Source organism: Onychostoma macrolepis, chromosome 16 (assembly GCF_012432095.1).
Source record: "Onychostoma macrolepis isolate SWU-2019 chromosome 16, ASM1243209v1, whole genome shotgun sequence".
Lineage (NCBI taxonomy): Eukaryota > Metazoa > Chordata > Actinopteri > Cypriniformes > Cyprinidae > Onychostoma > Onychostoma macrolepis.
The window spans coordinates 1,053,687-1,074,839 of record NC_081170.1 but is presented as its reverse complement, the minus strand read 5'-3'; the positions used below and the strand labels follow the sequence as shown (position 1 = coordinate 1,074,839).

The following is a 21,153-nucleotide window of genomic DNA, read 5'->3' as shown; positions in this document are numbered from 1 at the left end:
ACCACATCATCGACCGGGTGGTACTGGAGCAGTTTGTCACTCGTCTGCCAAGGAAGACTGCAGAGTGGGTCCAGTGCCACCGACCGACGTCGCTGGACTCAGCCATCCAGCTGGCGGAGGATCAGATGGTAGCGTGCCCCGGGGTCGGCGAACCCCTTCCAGCTGTCTCTCTCCCGTCACCTTTACTTTCTCCCTCTCTCTCTCCCTCTGCCGCTCGACCTGTTCCCCTTCCTAGGTCCCGTCCTCCAGGTCTTCCTCGGGTCCCACCCCGAGGACAGGGTGGGACTGGCCAGGATTATGCCGCTGGTCTGAGAATCCCGCCCAGGGGGGCGGGGCTGACCTCTGCTGGGACTGATACTGTCTCCGTATCCCCGCTCTCCCCACGCCACTCACTTAACCACTTCCTGCCACTTGGGCGGCGGGGAGGTCTGGGCTGGCCTGTTGGCGTTGCGGGGACCCGGGGCATTTTATTGACAGGTGTCCGGTGATGGAGGTGGGGACAATGATCCGGGTCCCGGATGCACCGCAGGCTGCCCCCGGTCAGGCTGGCGGGTACCAAATACCTGTGAGTATTAAGGGGGGTACCTATCAGGCTCTGGTGGATTCAGGATGTAACCAAACCTCTATCCATCAAAGCCTGATTCAGCCCGAGGCATTGGATACAAGCTGCATGGTTCAGGTACGGTGTATGCACGGGGATGTGGTGAAATATCCTTTAATGTCCGCGGTGATCCAATTTAGGGGACAAAATCATAGTGTGGAGGTCGCAGTTAACCCGCACCTCCGACATCCGCTGATTCTGGGAAGTAATTGGCCTGCTTTTAGTGAATTATTGGGATGTTTTTGTGTGGATGTCTCTTGGGGAAAAGGAAAGCAGGGAAGTGGCGCGATTGTACAGGTGGGAGAGGTTGAACCGGGACCACTGAGTCCTGAACCAGAGGAACAGAGTGGAATCGAGAGGCAGATTCTCTGGGAGCGCGATGACTTTCCTCTGGAACAGACTCATTAAAACATGCTTTTGAACAGGTCCGTTACATCGACGGTCAACCTCTCCAGCCTGCTCGGCCGCTCTCCTATCCCTATTTTGCAATTGTAAAAGATCGGTTGTATCGAGTGACCCAAGACGCTCAAAGGAAGATACAACACAGTTGTTAGTGCCAAAAAGCCGTCGAGAAATGCTTTTCCAGGCGGCTCATTGTAATCCCATGGCTGGACATTTAGGCCAAACGACTACACTAAATCGTCTCATGGCCCGTTTTTTTTGGCCGGGCATTCACGAGAACGTACGCAGGTGGTGCACGTCTTGTTGCGAATGTCAGCTGGTAAACCCACCAGCCTCCCCAAAAGCGCCTTTGCGCCCTCTACCGTTAATGCAGGTCCCCTTCGAAAGAATTGGGATGGACCTCATCAGGCCATTAGAGCGGTCAGCGAGAGGACATCATTTTGCATTAGTCCTGGTGGACTATGCAACCCGATATCCCGAGGCAGTGCCGCTCCGCAGCATTTCGGCCAAGAGTGTTGCGGACGCGCTGTTTCGCTTAATCTCCCGAGTGGGGATCCCAAAAGAGATCCTCACTGATCAAGGCACGGCGTTTATGTCACATACGTTACGCGAACTATACAAATTATTGGGCATTAAATCGGTTCGCACCAGCGCTTATCACCCACAAACGGACGGACTGGTGGAACGATTTAACCGCACGTTAAAAACCATGATTCGTAAGTTCGTTCACAAAGACGCCAGAAATTGGGATAAGTGGTTGGAACACCTCTTGTTCGCTGTGCGGGAGGTCCCGCAAGCCTCCACGGGGTTTTCCCCCTTCGAGCTTCTTTATGGTCGTCAGCCCCGAGGGGTTCTTGATGTCCTAAGGGAAACTTGGGAGGACGGACCTTCTCAAAGTAAAAATGAAATTCAGTATGTACTGGACCTGAGAACAAAACTCCACACTCTGGGGCGGCTATCTAGGGAGAATTTGTTACAGGCCCAGGACAGACAAAGCCGGCTATATAACAGGGGAACCAATTTGCGGAAATTTTCACAGGGAGATAAAGTGCTTGTATTGCTCCCAACTTCAAGTTCCAAATTACTTGCGAAGTGGCAAGGACCGTTTGAGGTCACACGGCAAGTTGGAGATCTCGATTATGAGGTAGTACGAACAGATAGGGGTGGGGCACATCAAATCTATCACCTCAACCTCCTAAAAAAATGGAGCGAGGCGGAGTCAGTGATGCTGGTGACGGTGGTGAGTGGGGAAGATGATCTCGGGCCAGAAGTGAGCATCAAACCGCAATCTCTCGCTCTGGCCCCGGGAGGCAATGCTCGAAATGGGAGTAATAGAAGAATCTAACAGTGATTGGGCGAGCCCGATAGTCTTAGTTCCTAAGACAGACAGCTCGGTCCGATTCTGTGTGGATTACCGCAAAGTGAATGCTGTGTTGAAATTCGACGCGTATCCAATGCCGCGAGTCGACAAATTGCACAGCTCGTTTTTATTCGACACTGGATTTAACGAAAGGATATTGGCAGTTTGTTATGGATCTTAAAACCAAAGCCAAGTCATGTGAGTATGGACAACTATGTGACAGTCTAATAAAGGACAGAATCGTTGTAGGCATTCGCGACGACAGGCTGGCCAGGCTGATGTGAGAAACTGATTTAGATTTGCATAAAGCAATTCAAATGTGCCGCGCTGCAGAGGCGAGCCGCACACAGCTCTCTCAAATTCAAATTGCATCAGACACAGAAGTTCACACAGTAAGACAAACACGAACAAGACACGGAGCACAAGCCAATGATCCAGACATTTCACGTTACATCATATGAAACTGTAAGTACTGTGGGAATGAGAGAGATAAAGGCTCCTGTGGGAGCAGACACTGCTGCGGTATCTGAAAAGAGCATGAGGCTTCTATGGAAGCCGGCACTGTTGCGGCATCTGAAAGAGAATGTGGCTTCTGCGGAAGCAGGCACTGCTGCGGCATCTGAAGGATGTTCATGCTTGGAACAGCTCCGGGAGCGGAAGAAAGGGAGGGAAAGAGAGGGGGAATGGCGGGTGCCGGGGTCTGCGCCATTAGCGGAGGCATGCTCATGCTAGAGATGGACGGTGTGGCTGCGGGCCATAGGTAGGGGATGGGGTTGGGTGTGGGGTAAGGAAAAGACTGTGGATGGGTCTGCACCACTAGCGGAGGCATCCTCACACTAGCGTCTGCTATGGGAGCTGGAGGTCACTGGAAAGGAAGAGGGGTTTGAAGTAACAGGAGGAAAAGACACGTGAGGGCCTGTGTTGCAAGCGGAGGCAGCTTTGCGCTTGCTTCAGCTGCTGTAGCTGCAGGCCACGGGGTTTTGTGACATTCTGGGAGAAAAGCTGTAGAGCCTGTGAAGCTTGCACTGCTAGCAGAGGCGGCCTCGCGCTACTGTCCGCTACGGGAGCTAAAAAGGAAAGGGGTTAGGGGAAGTAGAAGGAAAGTCTGAGATGTGAGGGTTTGTGTTTCAAGCGGAGGCAGCTTGCTTCTGCTGCTGTAGCTGTAGGCTGCGGAAAAAAAGGGGAGTGGTTTGTGACTTTGGCGGGACATGCTAAAATGTCCGGGTAGCCTGCAGTGTTGCCAACTTAGCAATTTTGTTGCTAGATTTAACAATTTCTCAGACTACCCTAGCGACTTGTTTTCAAAGCAAATAGCAACAAATGTAGCTATTTTAAAAATTTTCTTTGGCAACCTTTAAAAAGTGATAAAATGATAAAAGGCATGTGTTTTTCTCTTAACCACACAAAAGGAAAAAGTATTGAAACAGCTAGCCAGCTAAGCGGCACATCGGCTGGTAACGTTAGACACTTTGAGAGAGTTGCCTGTTTCTGTTTATTTAACTTTTAAAGCACACATTAATACAACTATTGTTGCCCAAGGTGCTGTTCAAACAAAGAAAAACAAATAAAACCAAGAACATACAAAGATAAATTCAAAGTAAACACTAAAGATTCAATGACACCCCTCAATACCCAGTAGAATTAAAAGCCTGAGATAATAAATTAATTTTTAACTGAGTTTTAAATGTAAATATAGTTGGAGCTGCTCTAACATACAGGGGTAAAGAATTCCACAGTCTAGATGTAACTACCGAAAAGGCCCGATCACCCCTAAGTTTTAATCTAGAACTAGGAACAGTTAGAAGCAGCTGATCAGAGGACCTAAGGGATCTAGTAGGCATGTGTCGTTTAAGAAGGTCTGCAAGGTAAGGAGGTGCGAAACCATTTAATGATTTAAAAACAAACAACAAAAGCTTGAATTCTATTTGGAAACGTACTGGCAGCCAATGAAGGGAAAATAGAACTGGTGTGATATGCTCTCGTTTTCGAGTGCCTGTCAGCATCCTAGCTGCTGCATTTTGGACTGCCTGTAAACGCAACAACGCTTTCTGGCTAACTCCTATATAAAGGAAATTACAATATTCAAGCCTTGAAAAAATAAAGGCATGGATGACTTTCTCAAGGTCTTTAAAAGAGAGAAATATCTTTACCTTTACCTTAAAAGTCTCCAGTGGAAAAAGATGGATTTAAGGACAGCATTAATTTGCATGTCAAATTTAAAAGCTTTATCAAACAAAACACCCAGATTTTTCACCACCAGAGGGCCAAGGTTAATAGTCAGTAAAAACCAGTCAGTATCTGGTGTGACAAACCATTTGCCTCACGCAGTGCAACAAATCTCCTTCGCATAGAGTTGATCAGGTTGTTGATTGTGGCCTGTGGAATGTTGGTCCACTCCTCTTCAATGGCTGTGCGAAGTTGCTGGATATTGACAGGAACTGATTGAAACTACTGATCTATGAATCATTATATATAGATCAGTGTTTGAGACGCAAATTAGTTCTCTGAATTTTGGCGCTTATGGAACAGCCACGATATAGCATTTCCTTGGTTACTGCTGTAAACAAAGCAGAGCTGCGCTTATAAATAGTAAATGGCATTGCTATCTTAACTTTTCTCAAGACAGTCAGTTCCCTTCAGTGATATATTAATATAACCCCACACCCCAATTCAATATTTATATTTTCTTCCAATATTTCGAGCATTGTGAACAGTGAGCTATTCTACCCGTTACAGTATTTTCTCCTCTTTGCGTCCGTCTTCAGCGTCTCTACCTCTGTTAACATCATGTTTACAGATTCAGGAGTGATGTATTTTTCTTTAGCACTGTCCCAGTTGCTCCTGAAAATAACAGACAAATGAGTACAAAAATACAGTACAAAATGGAGAAATGTAATGTATTTTTGTACATATTTTACTGTTATTCTCAGAATCTACTGGGACAGTGATAAATATCTACCAGTCGATTGCAATTGCCTCCCGAGTTCCCTGATCCTCAATGGCTCCCTGGACTACCTGATCCGCCTCCCCCGTGTCGCTGTCCTACACCAGACTCCAGGGTGCTCACCCCCCCATATAGTTAATATCAGTAATAGGCAGCATGCACGATACAAGGTAGTGGTCAGTAACATGATCACTTTGAGGTACAATACCTATATCAGGGGTGTCAAACTCAATTTGAAGAGTTTAATTCCAACTCTGCTCCAACACACATACTATGCAATTTTCAATTAAGCCTGAAGGACTTGATTAGCTGGATCAGGTGTTTAATTAGGGTTGCATCTAAACTCTGCAGGGCTCCGGCCCTCCAGGAATTGAGTTTGACACCCCTCACCTATATCATTAAGATCACTTCCGTGTTAAATTATTAAATCCAGTGTATGATTAAAATGATGAGTGGGCCCGGAGACGTTTTGCTTGACTCAAAAAGAGATTAAGTCTGTAAACGCAAGTCATGTAAACGCAAAGCATCATTTGTATTATCAACGTGAATGTTAAAGTCTCCAACAATTAGCGCTTTATCAACATTAACTTAGAGGTCTGAGAAGAAATCTGCAAATTCCTTTTAGGAAATCCGTATATGGCCCTGGCGGTCTGCACACGGTAGCCTGAGCAAGAGATAGGCAATATTTGTTTTGCATATCTGACAGTGTAAATGTCATAAAAATAAATAAACAGGGTGCGTTCTCTGCCAGCTCTGTCTCTGTCACCTCTCTTCACAGACATGTAAATGAAACAACATGAATCTATGCGAATACTCGCCTCAAATACATGAGAAATATATGTATAGAAAGCTTGAAATGTCTTTTAAATGAAGTAAGTCACGTCCAAAACAAATATTCTGTGATAAAGTAATCCGTATGAAACCAAGGCGATGTCCAGTTTTCCCGTCTCAACTCAATATATCTAATGCGGTCAAGTCCATGCGCCGATCGCGCTTTTCAAATTCAAACATCCACTTGAGGCGCGCGATAATGTAAACGCCCACATCGCCTCCGCGTAAACAAACAAGTTCATCCTGGTTAACATTATTTTTGTTTCTGGAAGAAATATGCGCTGAGAGAAACAACCCAGAATTTACCTCACAACTCGATGAGTCGCGCAGCTGGATCCATTGAAGAATATCACTCTGATGAGTAGCCTAAGATTACTTGTATCTGATGTTATTGTGGCACAACTTGTAGGCCTACACATTTGACTAGTTAGACTTTTCCCAAACTATAATTCCTGACTACATGGATGAAATCAAGTGAAACATTTTGAACAACCTGGTCTCACAGAATTCCGTGTAATGACCACAGACACTTAACTCTGAATCTGTGGTGACATCACGGAATCGCCAAAAATTCCGTGACGGGTTCACAGAAGTGATACCAATGTGTTAAGTCAGTGACAGGCATCAGCCGTGTTCCACGCACGGATCCATTACACAGAATTCTGTGAGACCAGGTTGCAAATTATATATTGGGTAACAACATTGCCATTATTGCATATATGTTGGGGTGTGATTTTTCAATGTAAACTGCCACAACAGTTTTATTTATATTACATTACACATTTATGAGCATGTAACCCAACTCCTGCCCCTAAACCTGCCATTTGTCAATAAAACAGAAGCTATAACAGACAGACACAACTACTGTCATAATTTATTCAAAAAGTATTAATGTTCCAAGTCTTCCGAGGCAAAACGATTGATTTGTGAGAGCAATGGACGTGATCGCCGTCTCCATCTGTCCACCGTAAAGCTCTACCTATGTGCTGCAGTCTCTGTGCGTAAATTAAAAAAATGCCACCAGAAGAAGCCTTACGTCAGCTTTGGTTGTGAAATGCCATTGGCTCTTGCGTGTCTCGTGATCGATTGCGTCATGCTGTTGTGACAGGCCATTGGTTCTTGTATGCCTCGTGACCGATTGCGTCATGCTACGGGACGGAGTATCTTTTTGAATGATATGTGAGCGCGTTAACGGAGTGGGATCATTTTCAGCGATTAAAACCTTGTGTTTTATTCTCTTCTTCGCATAAAGACTTCGTATGGCTTCAGAAGACTTGGAACGCAACACGACTTGTTTGTAATGCTTTTATACTGCTTGTTTATGGTCATTTTGCAATGAATACCTGTGACTGCACTTACATTTGCCTGTGTGTGTTACTGTTTAATTCTCAGTGTTCAGATCAGTATCAGTACAAACGATGCTGTTCTTCTGAACCTTCTATTCATCAAAAAAACCTGAAAAAATATTCTCAGCTCTTTTCAACATAATAATAATAATAATAAATGTTTTTTTTGAGCAGCAAATCAGAATATTAGAATGATTTATGAAGGATCATGTGACTGAAGTAATGATGCTAAAAAGTCAGCTTTGATTGATCCTAATAAACTGTTTAACTGCACTCACAAGTGAATCTCAAGTTATTTTGTGTGATAGCTAAATATATTCTTAATAAACTACAAACAAAAAATATACAAATTTATTTTGTCCTCACATTCTTTCTTGTAACTCTTCCCTCTCAGTCACATACCTAACTAAATCACTGTGAATCACTGCATTAATAATGATAGTTCCCCTTCAGGAACTCGAGCTGCGTCGAAAACGCTAGGGGAACGCCTTTCAGCGATATCAAGCTCTGAATCATATGTGTAATCAGTCCAATTGATGGCGAGACGTCAGGTGCGGGTGACGTTATGACCAGGAAGCTTAAAAGCACGTGAGGTACAGCTGGCTTCAACTTTCTGTCATTCAGCAAAGCTCTCTGTGTGTGTCAGTCATGATCTGTGTTCTGTGAGTCCTATTTATAGTTGTCTGTCAGTACACCAAGCATCACAGTATGTCAAAAGCCAAGGATAAGGGCAAAAGCAGATCGTGTTATCGACTGTGTTCCTCCCTGCCCATGCTATATCACGAGCGGTCTGCTTGGGAGTGAAGCACGCAGAGTCGGCTCTCGAGGGAGAGTATGAAGAGCTAGTGGAGGTAGTTACTCGCGCGGTTGCCAAGTTGAACATCGATTGGCCCGCTGAGAAACAGGCTGAATCGCAGAAAAGTAAATTAGATGAACGCTTTCTGCGTACTAAGCCGCTACCTCCGCGCTGGAGCCTGCCTTTTTTTCCCGATCTCCACACCAAGGTGTCGAGATTGTGGAAGAAACCATTCTCGGCCCGCTTATTCGTCCCCGCCTCTGATTATTATGGTAATGTGGCGGGGCTGAGTGATTGCGTTTACAGAGTGATGCCCCTTGGTTGAGCAGACGCTCGCCAGCTATCTGTCTCCCGGCGCTGCATCATCTCTGAAGGCTTCGGTCTTGCCCTTCAAGCTGCTGTGCACAACATCAATGCTGGTGGGCAAAGATTACACGGCAGCAGGTCAGGCTGGCGCGTGTCTGCACACTATGTCAGTGTTGCAGGCGTATCAAGCCGATCTGCTAAAAGAGCTAGACAAAGGCGAGCAAATAAAATCTGAGGATATTGTAGAACTGAGGAGAACCGCTGATTTAGCTCTCTGCGCCACCAAGGAGCCAATTGACCTTGTCCGATATGAAGGAGAAAGACAAGGTCTTATGGGCGCCCCACTTGCGCCTTCTGGTCTGTTCGGCGCAGTCAATTCCGTCGTCAACAGACACCAGGAGGCTCTTAAACAGGCGGCGGCGTTTCAGCGGTTTCTCCCTCGCCGTTCGATAGCTCTGGGGGCTGCTGGGCGGGAGCAGCCCCAGCCGTTTAACAGCTCTTCATAGAGAGAGGTTCAGAAGCAGAGCGTCGCCTCTCGTGTCCATCTGTCCTCAACGCCCTCTGAAGATCGTTCTGCCAACCCTGCCACTGTTCCAGGGCGCAGTGGTCTCCAGCGAGTTTCTCTCTCAGTATTTCCCACCCGGAAACGTAGCGGAGCTGAGAGCCTCGCCACCCCTTCGGGGGTCTCTCGAGCATCTAGTTCGGCCGTCTCCTGCCGGTCCTCTGCTTCAGGGCACCGAGCTAGTAGCTCCAAGTACACCAGAGGCCAGTCTCGAGAGACTGGTTCCCTTAGTAGATTATTTAGCAGCGTGGAAACTACTGCCAAATGTGTTTTGTTGGGTCCTGCAGACTGTAGAGAGAGGTTATCGCATTCAGTTTGGCGCTCTGCCGCCGCCTTTCAAAGGGGTTTTTCTCACGTTAGTGGGCCCCGAGCAGGCTCTGGTATTAGAACAAGAAGTGAACACTCTCTTGAGGAAGGAGGCCATCGAGGTGGTCCCTCCTCTCGACTGGGAGTCCGGGTTCTACAGCCGGTACTTCATTGTTCCAAAGAAGGATGGGGGGTTGCGTCCGATTTTAGATCTGCAGCTATTGAACCGCTCAGTCATGCGTCTGAAGTTCAAAATGCTCACTGTCAAACAGGTCGTGTCTCAGATCAGGTCCGAGGACTGGTTTGTCACGATAGATCTAAAAGACGCGTACTTTCATATCTCCATCCTTCCCAGTCACAGGAAGTTCCTGAGGTTTGCTTTCAGGGGCAAAGCTTACCAATATCAGGTTCTTCCCTTCGGCCTAGCACTCTCACCCCGTACTTTCACGAAGTGTGTGGATGCTGCTCTGGCTCCTCTGCGACTCCAGGGCATCTGCATACTCAGTTACATCGATGATTGGTTGATTTTAGCTCAGACAGAGCAGATGGCGGTTCGACATCGAGATGTCGTTCTCGCTCACATGAAAGAGTTGGGGTTGAGACTAAACGGCAAGAAAAGTGTGCTTTCTCCATCACAGAGGACCACTTATCTGGGCGTGGTGTGGGATTCGACCACGATGCAGGCACGTCTGTCTCCTGCTCGAATCGATTCGATCCTCACTGCAGTCACGAGAGTCAGAGAAGGTCTGTCACTCACTGCCAAGCAGTTTCAGAAGCTACTGGGTCTGATGGAAGCAGTATCCAACGTGATACCTTTTGGCCTGCTGTACATGAGACCCCTACAGTGGTGGCTCAAGACCAAGGGGTTCTCCCCGAGGGGAAACCCGCTTCTCATGATCAAGGTCACGCGGCGATGCCTACGTGCCTTGAACATGTGGAGGAAACCTTGTTTCTTGTCTCAGGGCCCGGTGCTGGGAGCCCCTTGTCGCCGCGCAACGCTAGCGACAGATGCGTCCCTCACCGGTTGGGGAGCGGTCATGAGTGGCCACCCTGCCTGCGGTCTGTGGAGTGGTCGCCATCTCATGTGGCACATCAACTGCCTGGAGATGCTGGCCGTGTTTCGAGCACTCAAACACTTTCTTCCAGACCTAAGAGATCGCCATGTGTTGGTGCGCACCGACAACACAGTCTTTTACATAAACCACCAGGGAGGTCTGCGTTCGCGCCCCTTATACAAGCTGGCACACCGGATCCTTGTGTGGTCCCAGAACAAGCTTCTCTCGCTGAGAGCAGTTCATATTCCTGGGGATCTCAATATGGGAGCAGACATCCTGTCGAGGCAGGGGCCGAGGCCCGGGGAATGGATGCTTCACCCAGAGGTGGTGAAGCAGATATGGAGAGTTTTTGGCCAGGCTCAGGTGGATTTGTTTGCGACTTGTCAGACATCGCACTGTCCCCTCTGGTTCTCTCTGACTCGTCCAGCTCCATTGGGGCTGGATGCTATGGTACAGACTTGGCCGAGGCTTCGTCTGTACGCTTTTCCCCCGATCGCTCTGCTCCCAGGAGTTCTAGAGAGAGTGCGCTGGGACGAGGTCCGTCTATTGCTAATAGCCCCGTTCTGGCCGGGCCGAGTGTGGTTCTCGGACCTGGTTTCTCTCCTCGACAGCTCTCCATGGGAGATTCCTGTCATGAGAGATCTCCTCTCACAGGCGGAGGGCATGATACTTCACCCCCGCCCGGAGTTGTGGAAGCTGTGGGTGTGACCCCTGAGGGGGCACAACTCATAGCCTCTGGTCTCTCAACCGAGGTTGTTGAGACCATCCTCCAATCTAGAGCACCCTCAACAAGGAAACTGTACGCCTTGAAGTGGAGACTCTTCACTTCATGGTGCGGAAACCGCCAGCTTGACCCAGTTAACTTCCTGATTGGTACAGTGCTGGAGTTCTTGCAGGCTCGTTTCTCTGCCGGGTTAACCCACTCCACCCTGAAGGTTTACATGGCGGCTATAGCGGCCTACCACGCCCCTCTTGGTGGGCAGTCAGTGGGCAAGGACCCCCCGGTTACACGTTTCCTCTGCGGTGTAATGAGGCTGAGGCCTCAGGTACGATCTTGTGTCCCTCCCTGGGACCTCGCTGTGGTGCTAGATGCTCTCTGTAGGCCTCCCTTTGAGCCTGTTGAGGAGATATCAGACCGTCTTCTTACGTTAAAGACTGTATTTCTCTTAGCGATATCTTCTCTAAAGAGAGTTGGAGATCTGCAGGCCCTTTCTGTGGCCCCTTCCTATCTCGACTTTGCGCCCGATCTGGCCAAAGTTTTCTGTACCCTCGTGCGGGTATGTCCCTAAGGTCCCTCTTCTACACCACGGCCTGTCGTACTTCAGGCTTTTTGTCCTCCTCCCTTCAGGGAGCCCGACCAGCAGAGGCTTAACTGTATGTGTCCAGTACGAGCACTGGACACATATGTCCACAGAGCTGCCCTGTGGAGAAAGGCGGACCAACTGCTTGTTTGTTTTGGTCCCCCTAAGAGAGGTCATCCTGCTTCCAAGCAGACCCTCAGCCGGTGGATAGTTGATGCCATTACTGTTGCCTATGAGTCCTCTGATCTCCCCTCACCTTTGGGGGTCAAGGCTCACTCAACGAGAAGTGTGGCGGCCTCTAAGGCCTTTCTGGTAGGTGTGCCTATGCAGGACATCTGCAACGCTGCGGGATGGTCTACGCCCCTCACCTTCGTCAGGTTCTAGGACCTAGATTTGCGAGCCTCTCCAGGCTCCTCTGTTCTCTTGCCATAGCTGTGCTCTTCCACACTAGGCAGGGATTTGCAAGTCTGGTGGCGTGGACATCTCGTTCCCCTAGCGTTTTCAACGCAGCTCGAGTTCCTGAAGGGGAACGTCCCAGGTTACGTATGTAACCATGGTTCCCCGAGGGAACGAGACGCTGCGTCGTAGGGCCATACCTCCGGCATCCCTACTAGAGCTATGCTTCATTCCTAGAAGCTGAAGGCGGCTGCACCTCACATGATTTTATGCTTCCTGGTCATGACATCACCCGCACCTGACGTCTCGCCATCAATTGGACTGATTACACATATGATTCAGAGCTTGATATCGCTGAAAGGCGTTCCCCTAGCGTTTTCGACGCAGCGTCTCGTTCCCTCGGGGAACCATGGTTACATACGTAACCTGGGACATTTTTCACTAACCACGCATAAACGTTGCTTTCTCAAAAACACAATCATGTACATAAATGCTGCTAACATATTATTGTAGCCCAGTTTGTGTTGTTTACAGTGTTATTAGACTTTAGCCATTTATATGTTTATAAACAACTGAAAAAAGCACAAATGTCAGGGCATGTCAAAACTTCTCCAGGCCCCCAAAACACCCTTAGACCCCAGAGGGTTAAGCAGAAGCATTTTGAATGAGTTAAACCAGTATCCTGTTTCGTAAGTAACATTGAGAATATCACTATATATTGCTGCAACACCGCCGCCACGACCAATCTGACGGGGCTCATGCTTATAACAGTAGCTTGGTGGAGTAGACTCATTTAGACCAATTTAGACCAGGTTTCAGTCAAGCAGTGTACATCAAAACTATTATCTGAGATCATTTCATTTACAATAACTGCTTTGGGTGCTAGTGATCTAATATTTAGGAGCCCAAGCTTTAAAAATAGTTTTTGTTTATTTGTTTTGCATTTTTCCTGTTTAATCACGATCAGATTTTTACTAGATCCTGCATTAAACTTATATTTTGACCTCACTATTCGAGACACAATGATCCTTGTCATGGGCAATGTGCTGCTGTCTCGATCAGGCTCTCTTCAGTGTCTCCGTCTGCCGCAGCTTGATGTCAATCACCCGCCACGTGAAGCATGACTGCTCCGATGCTCTCATCGCCCTTCAGGATCGCCGGTATCTGCGCAGAAACATCGAGGACACATGCACCAGTGAAACAGTGAGTGTGCACTTTACCTTCAGCTAACGTAGCTTGGACGTGCCGAACGATGGAGTCTCCGATGATCACAGTGTCTCGCGAAAGGAAGCGAAACGGTTCCGGGTGGAGATCTTGAAGACCAGAGGCTGCGGTGGGGGAGACGTCCTCGACCGGGGCTTGAAGACGCGATTCGGCTGCTGGTGCACCCAAGGTCCGTGGTGTCCCAGCGCCAGAGTGAAGGAGACCTGGGAAGATCGCATCCTGGGTGCACTGGGCCTGTGCAGGCAGTAACACAGGCAATAGAGGTGGTGGGAGTATCATTACTAATGTCGCACCACACTAATATTGGACTTGTGAGTGTTAGCCTGGGATGTTTCCAACGGGGCTCTCTGCTCACGCAGCTGGGCCTGCTTCTCTAGCAGATCATGGATCTGCTTCTCCACGACCTCCAGCTCGAGCTGCACTCCTGCAATCAAAGCCAGACACGCAAGTAAAAGCAAGTAACAGTAAGTAAAACAATGGTAATGTGTGTGAATAGATTGTTAGCAATGTAAGCAAGATTAATGGCAACTGCTCTGGCGAAGCTAATGGGCTAAAAGCTAGCAGCAGATTCGGAAAATCAAAATAAAACTAGTGATAGCAAGGTGCACAGATTCTTTTTGTTGTAGAAACGATAGGGGATATGTTCACACATTATAGAAACCAGCCATCATGTCTGCATTCGCAAGTCAACAGCATGGAAAACCCTGCACCCTCTCTCCCAAACTGTCAGAAGAACGATGGAGGAAAGTGCCTGAAATTTGCAGAACCACTCATTCTCTGTAATGAATGTGCATTTTCCCCACCCCAAAATCATATCTGCAGACTTATTAAAATATTGTGCAGGAAAGACAGATCCAATCTGTTATCCAGATAGAGAAGTCATTTGATGTTGCCAAATGTAAAGGCACCGTGTCCGATTGACTGATGATCTAATCTGCTTGATCAGATCATGGTGATCGCATATTAATGCCAAGTGTAAATGCAGCCACCATGATATTTGCTGCTGTAAATGGGTGTGCCTTCATCTTGAGATTATTTTTTATTAAAAATGGTTTATTTTCCACCATTTCCTTTTATAATACAAGATATAACAAAAAAGTGGAAACTACTAAATAAACATAACGTCTGTATACATAATTAGGAAGAGGAACCTACTTTTCAGACTCACAGACACAACTGTTTTACTCAAACACAGAACCAGGAAACAGGAAACACGTGTGTTCAGGGAAAGAGAAACTGAAGTGCGGTTGAGCTGTTGTGTGTTTGTGTCTCTATATTCAAGCAGTAAAATGGCAGAAGCCAGAGTTTTTCAGGATGAGTTAATGTGTGCAGTGTGTCAGGATCTCCTGAAGGATCCAGTGACCATTCCCTGTGGACACAGTTACTGTAAGAGCTGTATTACAGACTGCTGGGATCAGGAGGATCAGATGAGAGTCTACAGCTGCCCTCAGTGCAAACAGACCTTCAGTCCAAGACCTGCTTTAGCTGGGAACACCATGCTGGCTGAAGTGGTGGAGAAACTGAAGAAGAGGAAACGTCCTGCTGACTGTGACGCTGGAGCTGGAGATGTGCAGTGTGACGTCTGTACTGGAAGAAAATATAAAGCCATCAAGTCCTGTCTGGTGTGCCTGAATTCTTACTGTCAGCATCACCTTGAGGAACATGAAAGTTGGTTTAAAGGAAAGAGACACAATTTGACTGATGCCACTGGACGACTGCAGGAGATGATCTGCCAGAAACATGACAAGATCCTTGAGGTTTTCTGTCGCACTGACCAGAAATGTATATGTGTGCTGTGTACGATGGATGAACATAAAAACCACGACACTGTCTCAGCTGCAGCACAGAAGACAGAGAAACAGGTATTAAAAACTAGTGATAAATACTGTAGTGATCCAATAGTCTATTTATTTTCTATGTAGAGCTGCAGCTTAATTATACAGAAACACTGTCAGTGTGAAGCTCTGTCTGTTTCAGTTCCACTTTCATGATACTTACACTTGCAGTGTGAAATAGGCCTTAATATTCATCATAATTCATTTTTCGATGATTGTAACCGTTCATCCCTTCTGGAGTTTGAACCTACAGCCATTTGTTATCAGCACCACTTTTACTGGATTCATCTGTTTACATGAAAGTTTTCTGTGAGATTCACTATCATCCATTTGTCCTGCAGCACCAGCTGAAGGAGACGCAGAAGACGTTCCAGCAGAGAATCCAGCAGAGAGAGAAAGATCTCCAGCAGCTGAGAGAGGCTGTGGAGTCTCATAAGGTGAGTCTGGTGAAGAAGAGAAGTTTGTCTCAGTCTCAGTACAGACTCACTGAAGCCTGAATCACTGTGTGTCCTAACAGCGCTCTGCACAGACAGCAGTGGAGGACAGTGAGAGGATCTTTACTGAGCTCATGCGCTCCATTATGAGAAGCCAGTCTGAGCTGATACGGCTGATCAGAGATCAGGAAAAGCAAGCAGTGAGTCGAGCTGAAGGACGACTGGAGCGACTGGAGCAGGAGATCAATGATCTGAGGAGGAGAGACGCTGAGCTGGAGCAGCTTTCACACACACAGGATCACATCACATTCCTGCAGGTAACACAGATCTAGAAGATCAGGATCATAGTGGACTTGAGCAGATCCTGCTGTGACACGAGACTCACTTATTATATAATCATCAGTCAGACTCTCATCTGATCATCTTCATTTGAAAGAGACTCTGGAAATCTCTTCGGAATCATTTCTCTGAGCTCTTTCTTCTGGAAGATATATTTAGCTGTCAAACACTACTAGAGCAAACTTCACTTACATGTCAACTATTTTACCTAATTTCTCCTTTTGATTCATTACATCATGGTGAAATCAGTAGACTCGATAGTACCGATTCTGAATAACGTTCATCAAAATTGGATCAGATTATCCTCAAACCTGATCAAATAGATTTTTATTGGCCTGAATTTTACCATGAAGGCCCCAAACATAAAGATAAGCTGTATATTAGCAATGTTTATATATTTACATATTAAAATCCAGCAGAGTTTTATAATGTTTATATATTAGCAATGTTTCAGTGTGTAGAAACCCAGCCAAACCTGATTGTGTCTTAAGGGTCTTTGTGAAGATTCAATGTCTCTAACCACTCTAATTGTGTGTTCACACCTGTCTTGTTTGGTTTGACTGAATCGAACTCAAGTTTGGGTAACACTTTATTTTAGGGTCTCTTAACTAGTTGCTTATTAGCATGCATATTACTAGAATATTAGCCATTTATTATTACTAATTAAACACATTAATTCCTTATTCTACATGACCTTATTCTAAATCCCTAATCCTACCCAATACCTAAACTTAACAACTACCTTACTAACTATTAATAAGCAGCAAATTAGGACTTTGTTGAGGAAAAAGTCGTAGTTAATAGTGAATTAGTGTTCCCTATTCTAAAGTGTTACCCAAGTTTGTTTCCCCCTTTGGTGCGGATCTTTTGGGCAGGTGTGAATACAGCAATCACACTTGGGTGCGGACCAAACAACCGCACCTAGAGCCAGCTGAAGAGGTGGTCTCGGTCCGCTTCCAAACGAACTCTGGTACGGTTGAATGGATGAACCAATGAATGGATGACCTTAGCACACGTGTTGTTTTGTTTACAATTTCTGGTTTACTTGCAAAAAGGGCAGTGTGAAAGTGAACTGCACCAAAAAAAAAAAAAGAATAATTGTATTTGGTCCAGACCAAAGCAAGTGAATTAGCGGACTTTCCTGGTGTGAATACACTCTAAAGTTATAAATAATGGTCAATCTAAATGTAGCCTTTGAGCTTTTTCTCCTGAGCAAATCTACTCAAACCTACAATGAGACTCCACTGATGTGCTTGAGCTGTTAGATGGAAATCTATGTTCTTAACAGATGTTTTATCATCAGAACTATTTCCTAGAAAGTTCACATATAGTGTAAGTGACAAATATTAGAATCTGTTGTATAATGAATACGAGAAGGATTAAGTTGATGCTGTGAAAGTTCTGGATTGAGGTGAGTTACTAAAGATCAGTCAAGTCAACAAGAGCCGCACAAATCTGATGTTGGTGCAGGTTATTGGGTGAAGTGTGGAGCTGATGAGCTTTGATTTGTGATTTCTGTAGAGTTTCCAGTCTCTCTCAGCAACTCCTGAATCTACAGACGTAAATGATGATCCCTTCAGTTCTCTCTTCTCTTTTGATGACCTGAGAGAATTTGTCCATCAGCTGAGAGACAAACTGGAGGATTTCTGCAAAGAGGAGCTCAAGAAGATCTCAGACAGAGGTAAAGTCCTGCAGATTCATCTGCTCTCAGAAACGAGTCCATCATCATCTCATATCATTAGAAATGTCTTAGGAATGGATGCAGGATCATGAGAATGTCTGTGTCTGTTGATTTCCACAGTCACGGTCACCAACATTGTTCCCAGGATCAGGAACGACCTCCTACAATGTAAGTCAGTTAGAAAACAAGCAGAAAAACGCAGAGTGTGTTCATGTTCTTCCTGTAGAAGGTGAAAGAGGAGTTTTATAATTGATGATGTAAATGATGATTTGCACAGATATCTGTTCATCTGTACTGAGACACTGATGATACACTGAACATGAAGAGTTCAGCTACATGAAACGATCAAACAGATTCATAATTCATGATTCTGATGTGTTTTATCTCCATCAGATTCCCATCAGCTCACTCTGGATCTGAAAACAGCACATAAACGTCTCCGTCTGTCTGAGAACAACAGAGTGATTACTGTCGCTGGCACAGATCAGTCGTATCCTGATCATCCAGACAGATTTGATGCGTATCGTCAGGTGTTGTGTAAAGAGAGTGTATGTGGACGCTGTTACTGGGAGCTGGAGTGGAGTGGAAATATGTTTGGTGGGGTGCGTCTATCAGTGTCATATAAGAGCATCAGCAGGAAGGGAGGTGTTGAGTGTTTGTTTGGATATAATGATCAGTCCTGGAGTTTGTCCTGCTTTCCCTCCAAATACGTATTCTGGCACAGTAAGATACAGACTGCTCTCCCTGTAGAGTCCATCAGCAGTAGAATAGGAGTGTATGTGGATCACAGTGCAGGAACTCTGTCCTTCTACAGCGTCTCTGATACAATGAGCCTCATCCACACAGTCCAGACCACATTCACTCAGCCGCTCTATCCTGGGTTTGGATTTGGGTCCGGCTCATCTGTGAAACTGAGAAATATTGTTGATGAATCAGAATAGATTGGTCCATTAATTAGGCATATAAGTAGCTAGGCGAATGCCTACTTTACTTTAACACGGTGTCTACGCCAGACGCGAGCGGCACAACATGACAAGTCAATAGACCCGTTACGATAGGTAAAGCTGTCCGCAATGTATGCAGTGCGATACGGCCAGTGCAACAAAACTTCTGCTACTGCTGCTATTGATAATATTCACTAACATTTCAATACTGAGTGATATTCACAATGTTGTAGTAGGAATTTACTGTGCGAGCTGTTGCGGTTGTAATATTTAATCAGAATTTGCAAAGCATAAACTACTGCTGCTGCGCAACACCTGCTGTAAGGCCTGTTTAATAAGCGAAGTAATAAATGCCTGTTGCACTTAAAAGAGTTAATTAACCCTCGATGAGTTATCACTAAACTTTCATGCAACTAAAGCGCTTTCTGCTGCCGCTACTATATTAGCAACAATAATATGACTTGCTATGCATGCTGCTGCTAATATTATTTCTAACCTTGCATCTGAATTTGCTATGCATGCTATACAATTTGCTAACAATGCGATCTGAATAGCTATGCATACTGCTGCACGAAAGTACTTAGAATGCTACTGCCCCTTTATTAAATACCCAAACACAACCGATTAATGCTTATTTCGATTTGAAGAGTTCTATAAACCCTGTTGAATTGAATAACAAGTAATGAAATGCCTAAATCACCTAAAGTTCACTACCATCCAAACGTTATCTTTTCAGTGAATTTCATGCAAGTAAATGTACTTTCTGCTGCCGCTGCTATATTAGCAACAATGACGATTGGACTGCCATGCAGACTGCCGCTAATATTTCTAACATTGCGTCCGAATTGCTATGTGTGCTGCTGCTATAAAAATTCACTAAACTAGCAATCTGAATAGCTATACATACTGCTGCTACAGCTGCACGACGGTACTTAGAAATGCTATAGTGTCTTTATTAGCAAGCAAACGCAATCAAATGATACCTATTTCACTTTGAAGGGTTCATAAAATCTACTGTATGCCTTGTTAAATAAGCAAAGAAATAAAATGCCTATTTCACTTTAAAGAGTTACTTACCCAATATGTTATCACTGAAATTTCAAGCAACTAAAGTACTTTCTGCTGCCACTGCTATATTAGCAACAATAATATGACTTGCTATGCATGCTGCTGCTATTAAATTCGCTACGTGTGATCTGAATAACTATGCATACTGCTGCTACAGCTGCACAAGGTACTTAGAATTACTATTAGCCCCTTTTAAATAACGAAACTCGAATGATGCCTATTCGCTTGAAGAGTTCACATACCATCCATTTGTGTCACTGAAACTTCAGCAATTGTAAGTCGCTTTGTGTGAAAGCCTCTGCAAAATGAATACATGTAAATGTGAACTACGGTCAACCTACTGCTGCTGCGCAACACCTGCTGTAAGGCCTGTTTAATAAGCGAAGTAATAAATGCCTGTTGCACTTAAAAGAGTTAATTAACCCTCGATGAGTTATCACTAAACTTTCATGCAACTAAAGCGCTTTCTGCTGCCGCTGCTATATTAGCAACAATGACGATTGGACTGCCATGCAGACTGCCGCTAATATTTCTAACATTGCGTCCGAATTGCTATGTGTGCTGCTGCTATAAACAACAGTAATAATTTGACTTGACTTGCTATGCATGCTGCTGCTAATATTATTTCTAACATTGCGTCCGAATTGCTATGTGTGCTGCTGCTATAAAATTCACTAAACTAGCAATCTGAATAGCTATGCATACTGCTGCTACAGCTGCACGACGGTACTTAGAAATGCTATAGTGTCTTTATTAGCAAGCAAACGCAATCAAATGATACCTATTTCACTTTAAAGAGTTACTTACCCAATATGTTATCACTGAAATTTCATGCAACCAGACTTTATGCTGCTGCTGCTATAAACAACAGTAATAATTTGACTTGACTTGCTATGCATGCTGCTGCTAATATTATTTCTAACATTGCATCTGAATTTGCTATGCATGCTGCTGCTAATATTATTTCTAACATTGCATATGAATTTGCTATGCATGCTGCTGCTAATATTATTTCTAACCTTGCATCTGAATTTGCTATGCATGCTGCTGCTAATATTATTTCTAACATTGCATATGAATTTGCTATGCATGCTGCTGCTAATATTATTTCTAACATTGCATCTGAATTTGCTATGCATGCTGCTGCTAATATTATTTCTAACATTGCATCTGAATTTGCTATGCATGCTGCTGCTAATATTATTTCTAACATTGCGTCCGAATTGCTATGTGTGCTGCTGCTATAAAATTCACTAAACTAGCAATCTGAATAGCTATGCATACTGCTATTAACAATTCGCTAATATCACGATCTGAATTCTATGATACTGCTGCTACAGCTGCACGACGGTACTTAGAAATGCTATAGTGTCTTTATTAGCAAGCAAACGCAATCAAATGATACCTATTTCACTTTGAAGG

The 21,153-nt window shown here is 45.3% G+C and overlaps 1 protein-coding gene across 1 annotated transcript; it reads left to right on the top strand.

The window, feature by feature from the left end:
* The first annotated feature begins 14,667 nt into the window (after positions 1–14,667).
* LOC131521348 (tripartite motif-containing protein 16-like) lies at positions 14,668–19,799 on the top strand. Its single transcript, XM_058745973.1, has 6 exons — positions 14,668–15,292; positions 15,607–15,702; positions 15,783–16,016; positions 17,560–17,719; positions 17,840–17,887; positions 18,113–19,799. Exons 1-6 carry the CDS (start codon positions 14,720–14,722, stop codon positions 18,658–18,660), a joined length of 1,659 nt encoding a protein of 552 aa, XP_058601956.1. The 5' UTR covers positions 14,668–14,719; the 3' UTR covers positions 18,661–19,799.
* Positions 19,800–21,153: the final 1,354 nt, after the last annotated feature.

Bases quoted from the DNA above. Each gene is read 5' to 3' on its own strand.
- LOC131521348 (XM_058745973.1), top strand. From the start codon at position 14,720: ATGGCAGAAGCCAGAGTTTTTCAGGATGAGTTAATGTGTGCAGTGTGT. The intron at 16,017-17,559 runs GTAACACAGATC...TGATTTCTGTAG, and splicing joins ATCACATCACATTCCTGCAG to AGTTTCCAGTCTCTCTCAGC. The intron at 17,888-18,112 runs GTAAGTCAGTTA...TATCTCCATCAG, and splicing joins CAGGAACGACCTCCTACAAT to ATTCCCATCAGCTCACTCTG.